At 61.4% G+C, this 18061-nt stretch overlaps 1 protein-coding gene across 1 annotated transcript; it reads right to left on the bottom strand.

Moving 5' to 3' along the window:
- Positions 1-2462: 2462 nt before the first annotated feature.
- On the bottom strand, positions 2463-10281 carry SLC25A47 (solute carrier family 25 member 47). The gene is made up of 6 exons (XM_061395339.1): positions 8195-10281; positions 5924-5967; positions 5575-5646; positions 4751-4933; positions 3637-3967; positions 2463-3322 (listed from the first exon to the last, which is right to left on the bottom strand). Exons 1-6 carry the CDS (start codon positions 8220-8222, stop codon positions 3042-3044), a joined length of 939 nt encoding a protein of 312 aa, XP_061251323.1. The 5' UTR covers positions 8223-10281; the 3' UTR covers positions 2463-3041.
- Between the last annotated feature and the right edge of the window lie 7780 nt (positions 10282-18061).

Raw genomic sequence — 18061 nt, 5'->3', positions numbered from 1 at the left:
GGCTGTGGCCCGAGCGAGGCAGAGCCGCTTCCCCAGCACGGCAGGGCCAGTGCCCGGTGACCACCCCCTCCCCTAGAGGAAAGCACCTGGGCAGGCTAGCAGCACTCTCGTCAGGAAGATGACACAGGGCTCGACAGCGGTTGAACCCTTTTGTGAGCTGACCCCTTCTGCCAGCACCTGGCCAGGACGCCCCAGCATCTTCACCAGCGTACCAGTGAACCCCCAGGAACACTCTGCGGGGCCTTGCTCACGCACGCATTCGTGCATTCCACACACACACACCACCCCCAAGCCCTGGCTGTATGCCACACACACACACCACACCCTGAGCACCAGCTGTATACTACACACACACCCTGAGCACCAGCTGTATGCCACACACACACCCCACACCCCGAGCACCAGCTGTATACTATACACACACACCCTGAGCACCAGCTGTATGCCACACACACACACCACACCCCGAGCACCAGCTGTACGACACTGGTATCACACACACACACACACCCCGAGCACTGGTTGTATGACACTGGTATCACACACACACACCCTCAAGCACCAGCTGCATGACACCAGTATCTCACACACACACACACACACCCCCTAGCACTGGCTGTACGACACTGGTATCACACACACACACACACCCCGAGCACTGGTTGTATGACACTGGTATCACACACACACACCCTCAAGCACCAGCTGCATGACACCAGTATCTCACACACACACACACACACACCCCCTAGCACTGGCTGTACGACACTGGTATCACACACACACACACACACACACCCCCGAGCACTGGCTGTATGACACTAGTTTCACACACACACACACGAGCACTGGCTGTATGACACTGGTATCACACACACACACACACACACACACACACACACGCACCAGCTGTATGACACCGGTATCACACACACACACACACCCCGAGCACTGGTTGTATGACACTGGTATCACACACACACACCCTCAAGCACCAGCTGTATGACACTGGTATCACACACACACACACACACACCCCCGAGCACTGGCTGTATGACACTAGTTTCACACACACACACACGAGCACTGGCTGTATGACACTGGTATCACACACACACACACACACACACACAAGCACCAGCTGTATGACACCGGTATCACACACACACACACACCCCGAGCACTGGTTGTATGACACTGGTATCACACACACACCCTCAAGCACCAGCTGCATGACTCCAGTATCTCACACACACACACACACACACACCCGAGCACTGGCTGTATGACACTAGTTTCACACGCACACACACAAGCACTGGCTGTATGACACTGGTATCACACACACACACACACACCCGAGCACTGGCTGTATGACACTGGTATCACACACACACACGAGCACCAGCTGTATGACACCGGTATCACACATATACACACACCTGAGCACTGGCTATATGACACCGGTATCTCACACACACACACACACACACACACGCACAAGCACAAGCACCGGCTGTATGACACCGGTATCACACACAAACCCTCGAGCACCGGCTGTGTGCCAGGCTCTGACCTGAGTATAACCCATACCGAGCATGCTGCCCATAGGCAGCTTGCAGTCTCGGGTGGGGTGGGGGTGGGGGCAGGAGATGGATAAGTGACCAGATGGTGAGCGGGGGGCCTAGAGGGGCAAAGCAGGAGAGACCTTCCCGCAGCCGAGGGCAGGCAGGGAGAGCTTCCTGGAAGAAGTGCCCTCTGGGACCTGTGGTCGTCCAGGCAGGGGCGGGGAGAGGTGCTCCCATAGAGAGCACAGGGGTAAGCAAATGCCTGGGTTTTGGGACAGGAGAGGCCAGAGGAGGGTCCAGCCATGTTTTCTGGGAACAGGAAAGAGTTTTCCGTTCAGCCAGAACCCTGAATGTCCTTCAGTCCAAAGTCACAGTCAAGGCTGGTGTCCGAATGAGTGAGTGTCCAGGCAGGGGTCGCCTGGCTTTATCAGAGGGCTGCTTCAGTGGGCACCTAGCTGTTCATGCTGGACCATCCCTGGAAGCCACGTGGTGCCTGAGAGAGGGCTGGGATCTCAGAAGTGCGGGTGTGAGGTCCCCCGTCCTCCATGCTGTGTGGCCCTGGGCAGGCCTGGCTCCCTCTCTGAGCCGTCGTGATGACCTGCCTGAGGACCCAGCAGTGCTGAGGATACATGGACCGCCCCTCCTCCGGGCCCTGTCTTGACTCAGAAAGCGGGTGGGTTTGGGACGGGGTAGAGGGGTGAGAACTGGCTTCATGCTGCGGCAGGCTCCTCGCACAGACCAGGGGAGTCAGGGGGAGCTGGGCTGGGCCTCCATGCACCGTCCGCCTGGTGGGCACCTCGGCCACTCAGTTGGCGAGGGCCTTGGCCTCTGAGGACCAGCTGACAATGGGGAAAACCAGTCACCAGCCCCACAGACCACAGAGCAACATGCCTGAGCAGCCTGAGAAAAACATTTTATTAGCAACAGCTCCCCTCTGAGTCCTGCTTCTGCAGCAGAACAAGGGGGACCAGACCTCACACAGCTCCCGGGGCTGCCTGGTGCAGGGACCAAGCAGGCAGGCGCCTGACAGCTGTGCCCGGGTCCCAGGCCTGAAGGGCGGCCTGCACAGCAGGGAGAGCTGACTGAGGAGGGGTGGGGTGCAGGAACGGTGTCAGGCGGACTCAGGGGCGCCCTGAGGACACGAAGCGTGGGGGAAAGGCTGAAAGGGAAGCCGGGGATGGCCCCACCAACCAAATGCACAGACAGCCCCAGGCCAACACATCCTCATCCCTGGGGGCCCACCTGCCCCTCCCTGGCTTTGACCCTCAGGTCAACTTGGCCGTGGCCGGGCGGGCCCCCGGACCTCTCCTCATGGTCCATCGCCGGGCGGGGAGGCCCTGGCCGTGCTGGGGGGTAGTAGCCCCCTGGGTCCAGAGCCTCGCACTCCCCTCCGCCGCCTCTAGCTCCTGCAGGCCCCTCTGGGAGCTCTTGGCAGGTTGGCGCCCCACCCCCGGAGTGGGTGGCGGGCAGCAGCTATGTGAGCAGGCCCCGCGTGAGCCTCAGCACGGCCTCGTAAGCCACGAACACCACCATGTTGACGGGGAAGGCACGGCAGCAGTTGAGCAGCAGCCCCTTGAAGAGCACGCGCAGCCCCTCTTCCCGAACGCTGGTCAGCACGCAGTGCAGGAGGCCACGGTAGCGCTGGCGGCCCCGGCCGTCCGCCTGCAGGCGCGCCTTGATCACGTCCATGGGGGTGGCCACGGCCCAGGCCAGCGCCCCGGCACAGCCACCGGCCACCAGCACGCCCGAGACATCTGCGGGGAAAGCGCACGGGCGCCTCGGTTAGAAGCTGCGCCGGGGAGACTGGGCAGGGTAGGGCAGGCACCCGAGGCAGGGCCTCCTGGCCGTGAGGGTGCCCTGGGCTCTTGCCACCCATGTGACCTGTCCACCGCCACCCGGAGCAGGCCTGTTCTGACTCGTGTTGGGGGCCACGAGCATCCCACCTGGGGGCCCCGGGGCCAGCGTGGCCTCGATCCGTCTCCTCTCCAGGCTGCAATGCCGGCTGGGCTGACCACCCCCCTACATACCCTAACCTGCACCATCCCAGGCCCCAGGCCCCCCTGCTCACCTGGCCGGCTTTGGCCAGCGGGAGTCAGCCACTCACAGAGGGTGGCGTACGAGAGGAAGTAGGTGGCGAAGGAGTGCCCGTCCCGGAAGAGCAGGGCCGAGCTGCCCTTGTAGAGGCCGCGCAGCCCCTCCTCCCGGGCCACCGTGGCCAGGCAGTGCAGCGGCCCGCGGTACCTGGGCCCGGGCAGCGGACCCGCGGGGGGCACGGGGCAGGGGGGAGGCGCGGCCAAGGGCACCAAGGGCCCCGAGGCCGAGGGCCGCCGCCGCTGCTGCGCCTGCGTCTGTGTCTGCAGGCGGACCTTGGCCACCTCGGTGGGTGAGGTCAGGAACACCTGGGGGAGGGGGGCACGGTGAGGAGGCAGCGCCGCCTGGGAGCCCTGCCCCAGGGCTCCCTTAGCCTCCGCGGCCCACAGTGCTCTCCAAAGGAGCGTGAGTCCTGGGAAGCCCTGCGCTGGCCCATGGGCCACGGTGGGGCGGGCTCGAAGCCAGCTCTGCCCACCCGGCCGGAGCCAGCCCTTCCTTCAGCTGCACATCCCCTGCTGGCAGAGCGCCCGCCACACAGTAGGTGTCGGGTCAGTGTGACTCCAGTTCATGACAGTACTCAGTCACACCATTCATCTGCTCACGACTGCCGCTGCTCAAGCGCTCAGTCGTGTCCCACTCTGTGAGACCCCACAGACTGTAGCCCGCCAGCCTCCTCTGTCCATGGGATTCTCTAGGCAAGAATACTGGAGTGGGTTGCCATTTCCTCCTCCAGGGGATCTTCCTGACCCAGGGATCGACATATTGATGTGTTATTTAACTAATGTTAAGAGTAATGCAACCCTTAATGTGAACACTGACAATACTAACATATATTATAACACAGGATCGTTTTACTCATACTATGGGCTGCCATCTCGTAGGTGCTCCCACCGGTTAGCCCCCTGGGCTGGGGGCTTCACACGTGTGACCTTAGCACACCTCTTACAGATGAAGAGACGGAAGCTCAGACAGGCCCCCTAGCCTGCCCTCGGTTACCGAGTCAGCTGCATCCTCAGCCACAGTACCCCCGCCTCCATCCACCTGTCCCCCAACTTGTGTGCCCCGGACTGCCTCACCCCTCCCCTACTCACGCGGACGAGGCCAGAGGCAAACCCCGAGAGCGTGATGTCGGTCTTGGCGGGCTTGGCGTCAGCGCTGCCGTAGCGGACCCGGCAGATGTGCGCGAGGCAGTGGCGGTAGGTGCCAAAGGACACGGACGAGACCAGGGACACGGTGCACACGGGCAGCGAGAGGCCCCTGTAGAAGCCCCGCACCTGGCGGCAGGGGCAGAGGCCCCGGGGCCCGAGTCAGGCCGGAGGCCTGGCCAGTGGTGGGGCAGGAGGGCCGGCTGCCCGTGGGGCCCCTGGACCAAGGAGCTGGCTCTCACCTCACCCCCCCGCTGCGGGACCTCAGCAAGGCGGCCTCAGCTTCCTCAGCTGTACAATGGGGCTTGTAACACCCCGGAGGCCAGGCCCGCCTGGGGGCTGCTGCGACCACAGTGGTGCTGAATTAGCAGCGTGGCCACTGCTCTTTCTCTTTCGCTCCCCTCTGGCCAGCACCGACTCCCAAGTTCACTTCGGCAAGTGTCCCTGAGACCCCTCCTCCAGATGGGGCTCTGAGCTGGACCCCTGATGACTCCACCCAACATTCTTTGGAGGGGTGCCCCGCCTGGTGGTCCTCCCTTGAGCTTTGAAGTCCCCAGATGCCCCCTCCAGACCCTCTCCTGGAGGCAGGACCTCACTCTGAGCGCCTCCTATGTGCCAGAACCCCAGCTCTCGTCCTCAGAGGAATCCGGGGGCCTGGTACAGCTATTCCCACTTGGAAGGCTCGGAGAGGAGCTCAGGATTGCCAGGCTGGCTGCTGAGTGGCGGCCCCAGAGTCCACCCCCTGCCCATGACCCTGGCCCCGGGCCTACCCGCTCTCGGTGATACGTGTCCCGGACGCAGTCCCAGATGCCCATGTACTTGGCCTCTGTCTGGATCCTGACCTATGGGAGAAGCAGGCTTCAGGAAGGGGTGACTCCAGGCCTGGGGTGAGGTCGGCAGGCCCCGGGGAAGGGCAAGGGCCAATCCCTGATAGTCGCAGCCATGCTGTGACCCCCTTCACGGTGAGCGACCTGAGTCGCTCAGAGAAGGGGGCTCTGATGGTCCTGAGTACACGAGGGGAGGTGGTGGGGAGAGACAGGGTCTGCCCAGCAGGCTAGAAAATTCTTCTGGCCATAGATGGGGACCTAAGCCCAGGCAGGGGCCTGGCAATGACCGTACCTTCACCGTGTCCAGGGGGTAGCCCACAGCAACACCGCAGACACCTGTCAGAAAACCAGGGGAGCCGGTGAGGGGAGCAGGAGACTGAGCCGCCTCAGCGAGGGGAGGGCCCCGACCACGCTCCTGCAGAGAGACCCCACCAGGCTCTTCTTGTCCACACCACATCTCAATAGAGCAGGAGCGTGACCCGCATTTTACAGATGAGGAAACTGAGGCTCAGAAGGGTAACGTGATGTCAGCCAGGCTGCCAGTGGTCTCTCCTTCCGAGTCTTGGCCCCCTGAACCCTCCTTCTGAGAGGCAAGGGTGCTCCACGGCCTCCCCTCCAGCATCAAGTTCCAGAAGAACTGGTCCATTTGCTGGGCCCTGTCTCCTAGCCAGGCCGAGCTCACGCTCAAGCCTCAGTCTGTGAAGGGTCTGTCTGCAAGCAGGAAGCCACTGCGCCTCGCAGCTGCGGGGGGTGATGGAGGGGCCGTGGCCCAGGCAGAGGCTGGGGACGGAGAAAGCCCGGGGCACCAGGCCTCCAAGAGGGATTGCTGGAAGCACAAGTTTGCATGAAACGGAGTAGAACTCGAGACTTCAGGGACCAGGGCTCTCTGCCTCCTGCCAAGAGGACAGGTGCCAGCTTCCTTCACTTTCTCCTCTCCTAACACCAGGGTCTTAGCCAAGCCCCTGGCGCTACCACACGGAAGACAGAGAGTGGGCAGGTCCCTGGGGTTTCATCCGGGGGGAGGGGGGGCTCATGAAGACCACCTGAAAACAGGAAGGTGTGTGGGGGCTGAGCCCTATTTATTACGTATCCCAGGACTCAGTAAATATGCACGAATGAAATAATAGTGAACGAACGAGTGAAGGAACAAAAAGGGGGAAGCCAAAAAATGGCTCACTGACTTGAGAATTACCTTCCTCGACCCTTACATATGGCTTCCCAGGTGGCTTGGCGGTAAAGAAGAGGCCTGCCATGCAGGAGACGTGGCAAGAACCATGGGTTCAGTCCTTGCGTTGAAAGGTCCCATGGGGAAGAAAAAATGGCAACCCACTCCAGTATTCTTGCCTGGGAAATCCCATGGACAGAGGAGCCTGGCGGGCTACAGTCCATGGGGTCGCAAAAGGTCGGACACGACTAAACGACTAAGCACACACGCAGGCACAACCCTTACGTTATACCACACCACGCTCTGGCTCGTCCATCAGAACCCTGCCACACCATCACCTCCTCTGTGGAGCCTTCCCTGACCCCCATACTCAGGGCTGCCCCCGAGCCAGAAAACCGTTGGTCACATGGCTGTCACAGGGCTCTGCTTCTATCCAGAGCTCAAGTTCTTCAAGGAAAAGGCCCAGGTCTGCCTCCCCGTGTCCCAGAGTCAGGCACAGAGAGCAGGATCCCTTTCTACCCAGGCCTTCCCAGGGCCCTGGCGCGAAGATGTGGGACTCAGGAGCCCTTCCTGCTGTGAGATCCAGGGCAGGTCAAGCCCCGGCTCCTTAGGGGGCTGATGACCAGGAAAGCCTCAGGCCCGGCCCCCAGCGGGAACCTCAGACAGCCCACTGGTAAGGCCTGGGCCGGGTCATTCCCATCTCAGCACTGCCCACCCCTTCTGAAGAGAACACCCCACGCTATTCCTAGAAGTATTGATGAGCAGCCCCTGCCATTTCACAAGAGGACAGAGGTCGAGGGCGCCTCACCCAAAATAGCCTGTGTGAGCTGAGCTGGGAGGAGCAGATCCCCTTCCTGGATCCGGCTTTCACAACAGCCTTCTCTCCAGAGGTGAAAACAGCCCAGCCAGGTGGGGACGGGCCCACGGGTGCACACAGCCAGGGAGCCAAGGGGGTGCCAGGCTCATCCGGGACCCTCCCCCACCACACCTCTGCCCTCGCAGTTGGTCCCCACCGTCCAACCTCTCCTGGAGCCTCTCATCCCATCCTTCTCCATGCGCGTGGCTCCCAGCCTCCCCCTGGCCAGGCAGAGAGACCACCCACCCTCTGCACCCTACCCCTGCCCGCCCCTCGGCCTCCAGGCCGAGCCCCCCAGGCCAGAGTAGAGTCGCCCCCACCCAGCTCCTCCTGGGCTCTGGGCCGCCTGCCCCGTCATCTCCGGGGAAAACTCCTCTCTCCTCCCAGCACCTGTGCCCCCCCCGCCAGGCACCAGCCACCTCCTGGAGGCCTCAAACCTCACTGCTGCCCTGGGACAGAGAGCCTCCTTCCAGCACCCCCACCCCACCCAGGTCCCCCGGGAGCAACGGCCCCCTCTGAGGCCCCACGGTGCCCACTCTTACCTCCGATGGCGCCAGCAACAAAATCCATGGAGAGCGCGGGTGGCGGGGGAAGGCGCAGGGGTCAGGCTGCCTGAGACGTCGGTCTGGTGCCACCACCAGGGTGGCTTCCGAAGCTGCCCGCGGGCTCCTCACAGACCTTAAATAACCGCGGTGGGGGCAGGGACAGGACGCGGAGCCTGCTGACCAGTGGCCCCAGGGACAGAGGCCTTGCCGGGCCGCAGGCGGGTCAATGCCCACCTGGACTCCCTCCCACCTACCCCAAAGGACCCTTGTCCCAGTGCCCTCGGGATCCAGGTGTCGAGAAGTGTGTGAGAGGCCACGGGTGACGTCAGATTCAGAAAGTATGATCACTACCACCGCCTGCAGGCCCGGGTTTCAGACCACCCCCTGGGGAGGCTCTGACGCCCCCACTTCTCCAAACCCAAGCTCAGCCCTTATCCATCCCTGGGCCTCCCTGACTCCCCCGGAGTTGCTCCTGCCCGGGTAACCATCAACGTTCCCTCACTTATTCATTCAATAAACACTCTCTGAGTTGAGACTGCGCTCAGGCAGCCCAGTCCCATCCCCAGGGAGCTCCAGCTAGCAGGGAGGGAGTGGGGATGACGGCCACCAATGACACAGCCTCAGGGAGGCTGGCCAGGGCCCTCCTGTGAGCAACCCAGCCACAGACCAAGGTCTCCATGTCCTTCGTATCACCCTGGGCCCCACTCCCCTTGCTGCTTCCACATCCATCTCCGTGTGCCCAGGGCTCCAGCCAGATCCAACTCTGAGTCCCCAGCACCCAGCACGGACCCAGCTCTGAGCAGGGCTCGCTGAGGAAGGGGACCAGGGGCCAGGGCTCCCGACCTTGCCTCCAACCAAATCAGGGCGCTCCTAAAGGGGAAGCCACTCCAGTGAGAGGCTGGTCACTGGGAACCACTGTAAAGGATGGTGACCTCTCCCTGGCTGTGCCCTCGCTTTAGTTAACCAAGCCCTCCTTCGCCATCTCAGGGCATCCTCGTCACAGCCCCAGGAGGAGGCAGAGCTGATGGTCCCATTTTACAGATGGAGCCACTGAGGCCCAGAAAAAGGACTCATCCAGGGCCATGCAGGCAGCAGGGCCGGATTTGATCACTGGATACTTACCCAACCAGATGCTCTCTGATGACGCGGGCCAGGCCCTGAGACCCATGGGCCCTGCCCTCATGACTCTCACCCCCCATATGACACCGGAACGCAGCCCTTCACGGACACTGAAGATTAAGGAGGCTGTGCACTTGCCCAGGGAACACGGTGCGTGTTTTGCCAACCTGGAAGCTGGCAGGACTGGGAGAGCTGTTGGCACGGCAGCACCCAGGCAGCCCCCTCTAGGCAACCCTGGGGCAGGGGTTGTGTGTGGACCGCAGGCTGACCCTGAGCAGGTCGCATTGACAGAGGGGGATCCCCACCCCCTGCCCAGGTGTTTGTGGGGCGGGTGGGGGACACAGGCTGGCAGTGGCCACTGCCACAACAGAGGACAAAGGGCAAGAGGCAGCCCGTCCAAGGCCGGTCCTGAGGCCAACCTTGACCTTTAGAGAGATGCAGGCCAGCATCCTGTTAGGAGCCAGGCTGCCGCCCTCAGATCCCAGCCCCGAGACCTCGGGCGAGCTCTCGACTCCTCCGTACCCCAGTCTCTGCCTCCACGAGAGGAGGACGGCACCCACGTTGTGTCGGGGACCACTCGGGGCACGCTCCGGGTGTGTCCCTGGGGGAGTGGCTGGCCAAGCGTGCAGGCTGCGTTAGTAGGAGCGCAGGTTCCCGAAGCAGGGAGTGGACAGGCCTGTTCTGAGCAGGCCACGTCCAGCTGGGACGCTACACTGCGGAGGCCAGTCCTCTGGATGGTGAGGGAACTTGAGGCATGCAGTCTAACTGAAGAAACAGGGAGAGGTCGAGTTCCATGTTTCCTGCAGTGTCGGCCCCGGGCACCCGAGCCAGAGCCCAGGAACCGCCCTGGGTACCTTTCCCCCTGCACCCTGCATCCTGTGAGGCACCCAGTCCTGAGGGCAACCCCTTGATGTTCACATTCAGATCCACTCCTCTATCCACCTCCACAGCCCCCAGCTTGGTCTCCCGACAGCCCACCCTGCCCATGCCCCCCACCATCTCACCCAACCATGCCCCCAACCATCCCCCAACCATCCCCCAACCACCCCCCAACCATCGCCCTGCCCATCCCTCCCACCCACGCCACAAACATGTCGTGCCTACTGCATGCCACATCCTAGGCACCGGGGCCACTTCAGTGAACACAGCAGTAAACACAGGCAAAAGTCCCTTCCCTGTGGATCTTATGATCCAGGGGAGGAGACAGACAACCAACACAAAAAATAACCTAAATAATGAGTCTGCCAGAGAGCAGTCTGTGCCAATGAGAGTCGGAGCAGGAAGGGCTGGGATGGGGGTGTTAGGGCAGCCCTAGAGGTGGCATTTCAGATGAGCGTGCTTTCTCGGTCACTGTCGCCAAGTTTCACGCGCCCTTTGCCTCCTGAACAAACATGCCCAAACTACCCTTCGCCGCAGCAGAAACAGAAAACCTGCCACCTCACTGTAGAGGCTGCCCCGTGCAGGTCTGAACACGCCCCCAGCCAGCTCCGAGCTGCATCTGTCTCTGAGACCACCGTGCCCGGCCCGCGGTGGGCACCCTGGGAAGAGTGGATGAATAAATGCGTGAGAAAAATGAGTCAGTGAGTGTATTGGTGGATGGACGGACAATGGTCAGAAGGACTGACAGATGGAAGGACAGACAGATGGATCGAAACGTGGGTGGATGGGTGGGTAGATGCTGGATGATGGTTGGACAGACAGGTGGATGAACCCGGGGCAGAGCCATCTGCTCGCACCTGACCCAGGACACGGCAAGGAAGCCCCCTGGTGGCAGGTGGGGGTTTGGGCTCAGGAGGAGTTGTGGCTCACCCCACCCCCGCATGGTTTGGGGGAGACAACAGGAGGCCGTCTTAGCCTGGGTTTGGCTCCTGGCTCCACCCCTCCCAGCTGTGTGACCTTGGGCCAGTTGTGCGACCTTTCTGAGTCTTGCATGCTTGGCAGGAGTCAGAGCCCAGGGCACCCGCTGGGGCCACTCCAAAGGGTCACTGTTGGAGCAGCAAGGTCGGCTTTTGGCTTCCGGCTTCCTCCTCCAACAGCAGGCCCACCCCGCGCGGCCCCAGGAGGCCCAAGCGAGGAATTCTGAGCCATCCTGTAAGGGGAGACAGACACCGCACAGACACCAGGGGCCCCCGGGACAAGGGGAAGTGGGGCGCAGGCCTCACCGGACATGGTGGCGGGGGAGTTGCAGGCCGAGGTGCCGGGGAGGAACCTGATATCCTAAAAGGCGTGCTTACGCTTTATAACAAGAGGGATAACTTCAAGTTCCTAACAAGACATCCAGACCAAAGAGACGCAGCCGGCCTCGAGGCGAAGGCCCCGCCTCCCGGCAGGACGCAGGCAGACACCTCTGTTTTCACTATTTTGTCACTTGCTGCCTTTCCTTCTCAACCCCTCTGGGACGCCGCGCACCCGGGGACTCACTCCTCCTGCGCGTCCACGGTGCCCGTGGGGTGGACCAGGAGGCTGAGCCAGGCTGCCTGGGCGTGGCCCTCACCCTGAGGGGCTCTCTGTGAGGTCCCCTGGGGCCTTAGTGTCCTTGTCTGTAAAACGGCAGCTCTGCTGCCGTCCACCCGTAAGGCTCAGGGAGGACTAAAGGGTCAGCAGGCCCTAGGCTCCTGGAGCCAAACTTGTAGCTCTGAGTATCACAGTTATGGGATTTCACAGGAGGCCCAGGCGTTAAGACTCCCTACGCAGGGGGAGGCACAGGTTCGATCCCTGTCTGGGAAACGAACATCCCACAAGCCGCATGGTGCAACCGAGATAAAAGAATAAATATCACTGTTACGATGTAACTTGCGGGTGATGTCAAGGACAGGCAAGTGGGATACGCCTGTAAAATACAGAAAGTGCTCCAGGAGTTATGCTTTGAGGTCTTTGTGTTTCAGTGGGTATGTTCTCAGAGGGGAGTTCACTGGGTCAAACCCCCCTGAATGATTCACATCTGTTTATTTCTTTTTGGCTGGCCTGGGTCTTTGCTGTTGAGCCCAGGCTTTCTCTAGTTGTGGCCTAGTCGGGGGGACTCTCCCTGTGGTGTCTTTCCATTGCGGTGGCTCCTCTTGTTGCGGGGCAGCAGCTCCATGTGCACAGGCTCCTTAGGTGTGGCTCACCGGTTTACTGCCCTGCGGCACGAGGGATCTTCCTGGACCAGGAACCTAACTCGTGTCCACTGCATTGGCAGGCAGATTCTTAACCACCAGACCACCAGGGAAATCCACCTGAACTATTTTTACCTATCATGCACTTTGCCATTTTGGCAGGATTTGGAAGGGCAGGGATGGGGGCAGTGGGACTTCCAGGCAATGAGTCCAGAGTGGGACACTGGGCCAGCTCCAGAGATGGGCATTTCCAGAAAATGAGGCTCCTCGGCAAGACTTGGATGAGTTCAGGAGACTCTGGAGTCACCTGGCTCACTCTGTGACACTCTAAGCCTCCGTCTCTTCATCTGTAAAATGGGACAGGAGACAAATTTGTACGCTCAGGGGCTTGGCGCCTGCCACGCTCTACCTGCATCCCACGACGCCCCACTGGGGGCTGCAGCCCACACAGCCACAGGCGGGAGCTGAGGCTGCACCCACCTCCGGGTTGGGGAGCATCTCTAGGGTGTAACTGGTTTGCAGGGTGGATGACCCCCCACCTCAGACCTCCCAGACACCCTGGCCTCCCTCTGACATCCTGAGGGGTTAGGGCCCTGGCTCCCAGGGTCTCAGGGTTGCAGAGCATACAACAGGGCGTCCCCAGCCTGTGCCTCCACTGGGGCAACGGGGCCAACAGGAAGGGCTGCCCTCAGCTCCCCCGCCCCCATCCCCCCCAGGAGCGGTGTCTTCATGTCTGAGCTCAGCACAGAGCTCCAGGCCCCTGGACCCACCCCCGTGTTACAGACGAGGACACCGCGGCCAGAGAGCAACAGTGACAGTTAAGGGAAGGCCTGGAATTTGAGCCCAGCGCTGCCACGGGGGACACTGATTAACGTGACCCCGAGACTCAGTTTCCCTATCTGCAAACAGGGACGACAGCCACCTGAAGCAGGGCTAACGCAGGTAAGGACTATGAAGGCTCCCCAGCACTGGTCATCAGACGGAGCAGAAGCGACCCTTGGAGTGCCAGCCAGCAGCCTCAGGCCTGGGCCAGCGGTCAGGTGCCTCCAGCCCTGCCCTGTCCCCACCCACTCCCTGGCCCGTCTCTTCCGTTCCCAGATGCCCAAGCAGTAACTTAAGCCCTTCTGGTCACTTCGCGCAGCCCCTCCTGTTTTCCAGGCCCCTGTGACCCCTTCAGCGATGCACAGGAGGCATCCCTGGGGCCCACTGGCTGGGAGGTTCTCTCCAGGACAAGGTAACCTCTGACACCACGAGATCCAAGGCCCCGGAGGGTGGAATTGAGGAATGAGGCTCTCGTCAAGGCAGGGCCTGAGGCCTATCGGATCTGCTGATCTGGGAAGGGAAGCTATTGACCGCTGTCAATAATTCATTCCTTCATTCCAGCACACACCTTCTTGTGCAAAGCCCACGCAGGCATCCAACAATGATTCAGAGGCTTGCCCAGCCTCCCTGCAGCCCTGGCCTGCCTGGGGAGTACATGCCTTCTCTGGTACTGCCTGAGAAATTATCCCCATGAGGAGAAGCCTCTGACACCAAACATTCATGTCTCACAAGTTCTGCAGGTCGGGACTCGGGACCAGCGTAGACGTGTGGCTCTGGCTCAAGGTGTCTCATGCTGAGGCCATCTTAAGCCATCTGGGGGGCTGGAGGAATCCCCCGTCCAGAGTGACGCACTCACAGGGCTGTTGGCCAGAGGCCTCAGTTCCTGGTCTCATGAACCTCCCCATGGGACTGCCCGCATGTCTGCACAAGAGGCCCAACGTCCCCCACAGTCAGGGGTCCCAGAGAGAGCATGGTGCAGCTATGGTGTTCCTGAAGGGGAAGACCCCAATCACAGGCAGAACTGGAGCGCCCGCCGGGGGGTGGGAGGCTGTTCCCAGCATGGCCAAGACCCGCAGGCGGGCAGCACCAGGTAAGGCTGAGAAGTAGATTGTCGGGACTGGGGGAGGCGCCTGGAACACCCCGGCTGGAGCATGTGGACACGGCTCATTGGTGCGGGCACGGCACGTCCAGCGGAAGCGGTGGCTGGGTGGGGCAGAGGCTGGGGAAGGATGGGAGGTTGGGACAAAGTGTCATGGAGCCAGCTGGGAAGCAAAGGCAGGCACTTCTTTTTAATTTTTATTCTTTTTGCTACACAGTGCAGCATGCGGAATCTTGGTTCCCTGACCAGGGATGGAACCCGGCACACTTTAACAGGAAGTGCCTGAGGGCAGACTCACTCGGGACCAACCCCCACACACACACACGCCCACCCCCAGCGCCAACAGACACTCAAAGGGGTGGCAGAGGCCTGCCTGTGACCCTCCCTTTGGACAGCAAGGCCCCGAAAGGGCTTCATCTGGGAGGTGAGCCTAACCCCCCCACCCCCGACCCCCGCCGGGGGCAAGGCACGGCAGCCAAGAGTCAGGCACCCAAGGGGGCAGAAGATGGGGCTGTGGTGGGGGCTCCAGGGAGCAGAGCCCAAAGGAACAGGACTGGAGATCATGGTGTGGGCAGAGGGGTCCATGCCCCCTGCTGGGCCACAGATGACTGCCCGAGCCTGGGTCATCAGGAAGCCACAGGAGGAAGGAGGAACACAGAGCTAGCGAAGGCCTGTCCCACCAGAGGGGTTCTGGAAGGGGAAGCTTGGGCTTGGGTTCCAAGAACCACAGCGGGCTCCTGAGTTCCAGGAGGCCCTTCTCTCAGCCCTTTCTCTGTCCCCTCCATTGCTCCCCAGGGCACCCGCCTGCCATCCCAACACACATTCCCTGCTTGGGGCAGCGCCCCGCCCACTCCTGCCCCGCTGCCAACTGCACCCACACGGCCTCACCCTGGCGCCCCAACCCCAGCCCTGAACAGGGGCACACTGCCCTCCTCTGGCCACTGCCCTGGGTGCCCGCTCATGCTGCCCGACAGCCCCGGACCATCTGCTGGTCCAGCCATCCCCCCACCATGACAGCGGGTGCCCCCAGAGGGCACTGCCCTAGGCCTGGCCGCCACCCCACCCTGCGCTGACCCAGGGGCATGACTCCACGAGGCCCGTGGGCAGCAAGCACACCCCATGTCCGCGCTTGGCCGAGCCCCTCTGCCCTGACCAGTCGAGCCAACCCCAGCTGGGGTCCACCTCTGTGGCTTTCTGGGTCTGGGGCACCCCCAGGCTCATCCTGTTAACTCTATTTTTACACCAGAAGCACTTGCCGCATCTATTTATATCACGCTCCTTCTTGAGTTTCTGGTCATATCTCCATCTGGCCAGAGCCTCCCTCGCTTCGGCCTCTCGGTCCACCCCCTCCACGGCCAAGTGGGTGCCAAGCGAGTGGAGGCCACACCCGCCCTGGGGACTCCGCCCCGGGGACCACGGTGACTGTATCCCACTGAACGAAGGTGCCAGAAACCCACACGGCGTGGTGGCCCCTTTGGGGCTGACGAAACTCAACTGAGAGACATGAACTCTGTAAAATCCACCCAATAGGAGAGCGCTGAGCATCTCAGACTCGGGAGGGGCCACCAGGACAGGGACTGGCTGTCCCCAGGTGGTCTCAGGCCCTCTCCCCTTTGAGGCACAGAGCCGACTCACTCACCAGGGAGGCTGAGTTACTCCCAGAGTGGACCAGACCTGAGGCCGGAGGGACATCCAGATGGAAGACGTTTATCGGCAGGGAGAAAGACTCGTGGGGCGGAGCCAGCTCATCAGCACCCAGTGCTGGGTCCAGGTGGACCCCCTGGCACAAAGCCACCCCCACCCCACCCCACCGTGTTCCTTGCAGGGTCTTCCACGCAGCCAGGAGGGGTGCAAGTGGAGACTGGAAAGCAAAACTGAGCCAGAGATCCCTGAACCTGTCCTGGGAGAAGGTCTCCATCCCTGAAGAGGCCGGTTTCAACGCAGGTTTTACCCCCACCTGCTCCCTGAGGCCGAGGTGGGGCCTTGAAATCTGCACTTTTAGCTTGTCCTGGGAGACTCCAATTCCAGAGGTCTGGGGGGACCCGTGGCCACAGGGCAGGACAGTCCAGAGCCCAGGTCCCCTCACCCAAGGGTGCCTGCTCACCCCCTGCTGTGTGCCAGGCCAAGTTTAGTGTTACTTAAAGATGATAAGGTCCCCGCCCTGGTGGAGCAAACATTCGAGAGGAAGAGAGATGTTAAACATTTAGAGGAACATGCAAAGTCATTCTAGGAGCTGGGGCAGAACAGGGCATGGGGTGGGGTGGGGGGCTCCGCAGCCAAGCCCCTTTTGAGGAGCTGAGAGTTGAGCAGGGGCTTGAGCCCTGGAGAGGACTATACCAGGCTGGGAGGAGGAGCGCACCCCGCCCCCACCCCGGCTTGGGGACACAGCCAATTCAAAGGCCCTGGGGCAGAATGAGCTTGCAGTTGTAAGGGTTCGGCCAGGTACCTCGGGCTCTGAGCCTGGGTTTTATTCCAAGTGGGGGGTGTGGGAGGCAGTTAACAGCCCCACCCTCCCCACCGTCTGTGCCCAGGAGCTTTGGAACCTGTTCCAGTGGCTCCCATCCTAAAACTACACCTGCCCTGGCTCCCAGGCCCACCCTGCACACCCTCCAGCTGAGCCCAACTCCCCACAAGGTCTACAGACCACCCCCTACCCCACAGGCCCTGAGACATCTCAAGCTCCAGCCTTGCTCCCCACCCAACCCCGGGGGCCAAATAGCCTCCCACCACTGAATTCAACAGATTCCAGGGTGAGAGACTGCTGTTATTAATTTTCCCACACCCAATCTGTCTTGTGTCAGGAATTACAAACGCCCTGCAAAACAAAATCTTTGTCACACACTCCCAGTGACCCGGCCTGTCCCCTGCTGCCCCGTGGCATGTTTCCCCTCCCTGCTGTTCCCTACTGCTCTGGCCTTGGGCCCCTCCCACTTCTTAAAGGCTGGGGTCTGAGTCCCCCTGCAAGGCAGCCTCCCCAGGAAGGGTGGGAGGGACCCGGGGCCCTGTGGAACCTGAGAAGTTTGAAAAAGCAGACTGTTGTAATCTCAGGAAATGAAGCAGAACAGATATGGACCCCAGCAGCTGATGTAATGACGCAGGCCCATTGCCTACAAGCTCATTTCCTTGGCTAAGGCATCTTCACTTCTTTCGGGTCTCCCTGCCAGCTGCGTGGGAGGCCCTGGAGGCCAGGGAGGCGGGTCTTCTCTGTGCCCACTCCAGGTGCAGAGCACCACCCAAGTGAATGATTCTCAGGCAGCAGGAATCACTTTTTTTTTAATGCATGATTCTTTTTTTAAAAAAAAATGTTACTTGGTGGCGTCAGGTCCTAGTTGCGACTCTCGGGATCTTTCTTTGAGGCACATGGGCTAATTGCAGCGTGCCAACTTGCTTGCCCTGCAGCATGTGGGATCTTAGTTCCCCCATCAGGGATCGAACCTGTGTCCCCTGGGTCTCAAGGTGGATCCCTAACCACTGGAACCAAGAAGTCTTTGAACGATTCTTTAGGGAGGGACGGCTTTCAGTGGTTTAGTAAGCCAGCAGTACACACAACCCCGTGACCCCAGCCCCTACCAGTGCCTGCCTTCGCCGCTTCCTCACTGCTTCCCCAAACGCTGTTTCCAGCAGATTCTGGGATGCACCAGCACCTGCCTTGGGGTGCTCCTGGTTGGAGGTTGACCCCCAGCACCCACCGTGGGCACACCTGCCCCAGAGCCCACCCTTCTACTGCTC

Source organism: Bos javanicus, chromosome 21, assembly GCF_032452875.1.
Source record: "Bos javanicus breed banteng chromosome 21, ARS-OSU_banteng_1.0, whole genome shotgun sequence".
In the NCBI taxonomy this organism is placed as follows: Eukaryota; Metazoa; Chordata; class Mammalia; order Artiodactyla; family Bovidae; genus Bos; species Bos javanicus.
Note: the sequence above shows the minus strand (reverse complement) of the source record. Positions and strands in the feature narration are given on the sequence as shown.

Bases quoted from the DNA above. Each gene is read 5' to 3' on its own strand.
- SLC25A47 (XM_061395339.1), bottom strand. From the start codon at position 8,222: ATGGATTTTGTTGCTGGCGCCATCGGAG. The intron at 5,968-8,194 runs GTAAGAGTGGGC...GTTTTCTGACAG, and splicing joins TGTTGCTGGCGCCATCGGAG to GTGTCTGCGGTGTTGCTGTG. The intron at 3,968-4,750 runs GTGAGTAGGGGA...CCCCTCCCCCAG, and splicing joins TTGCCTCTGGCCTCGTCCGC to GTGTTCCTGACCTCACCCAC.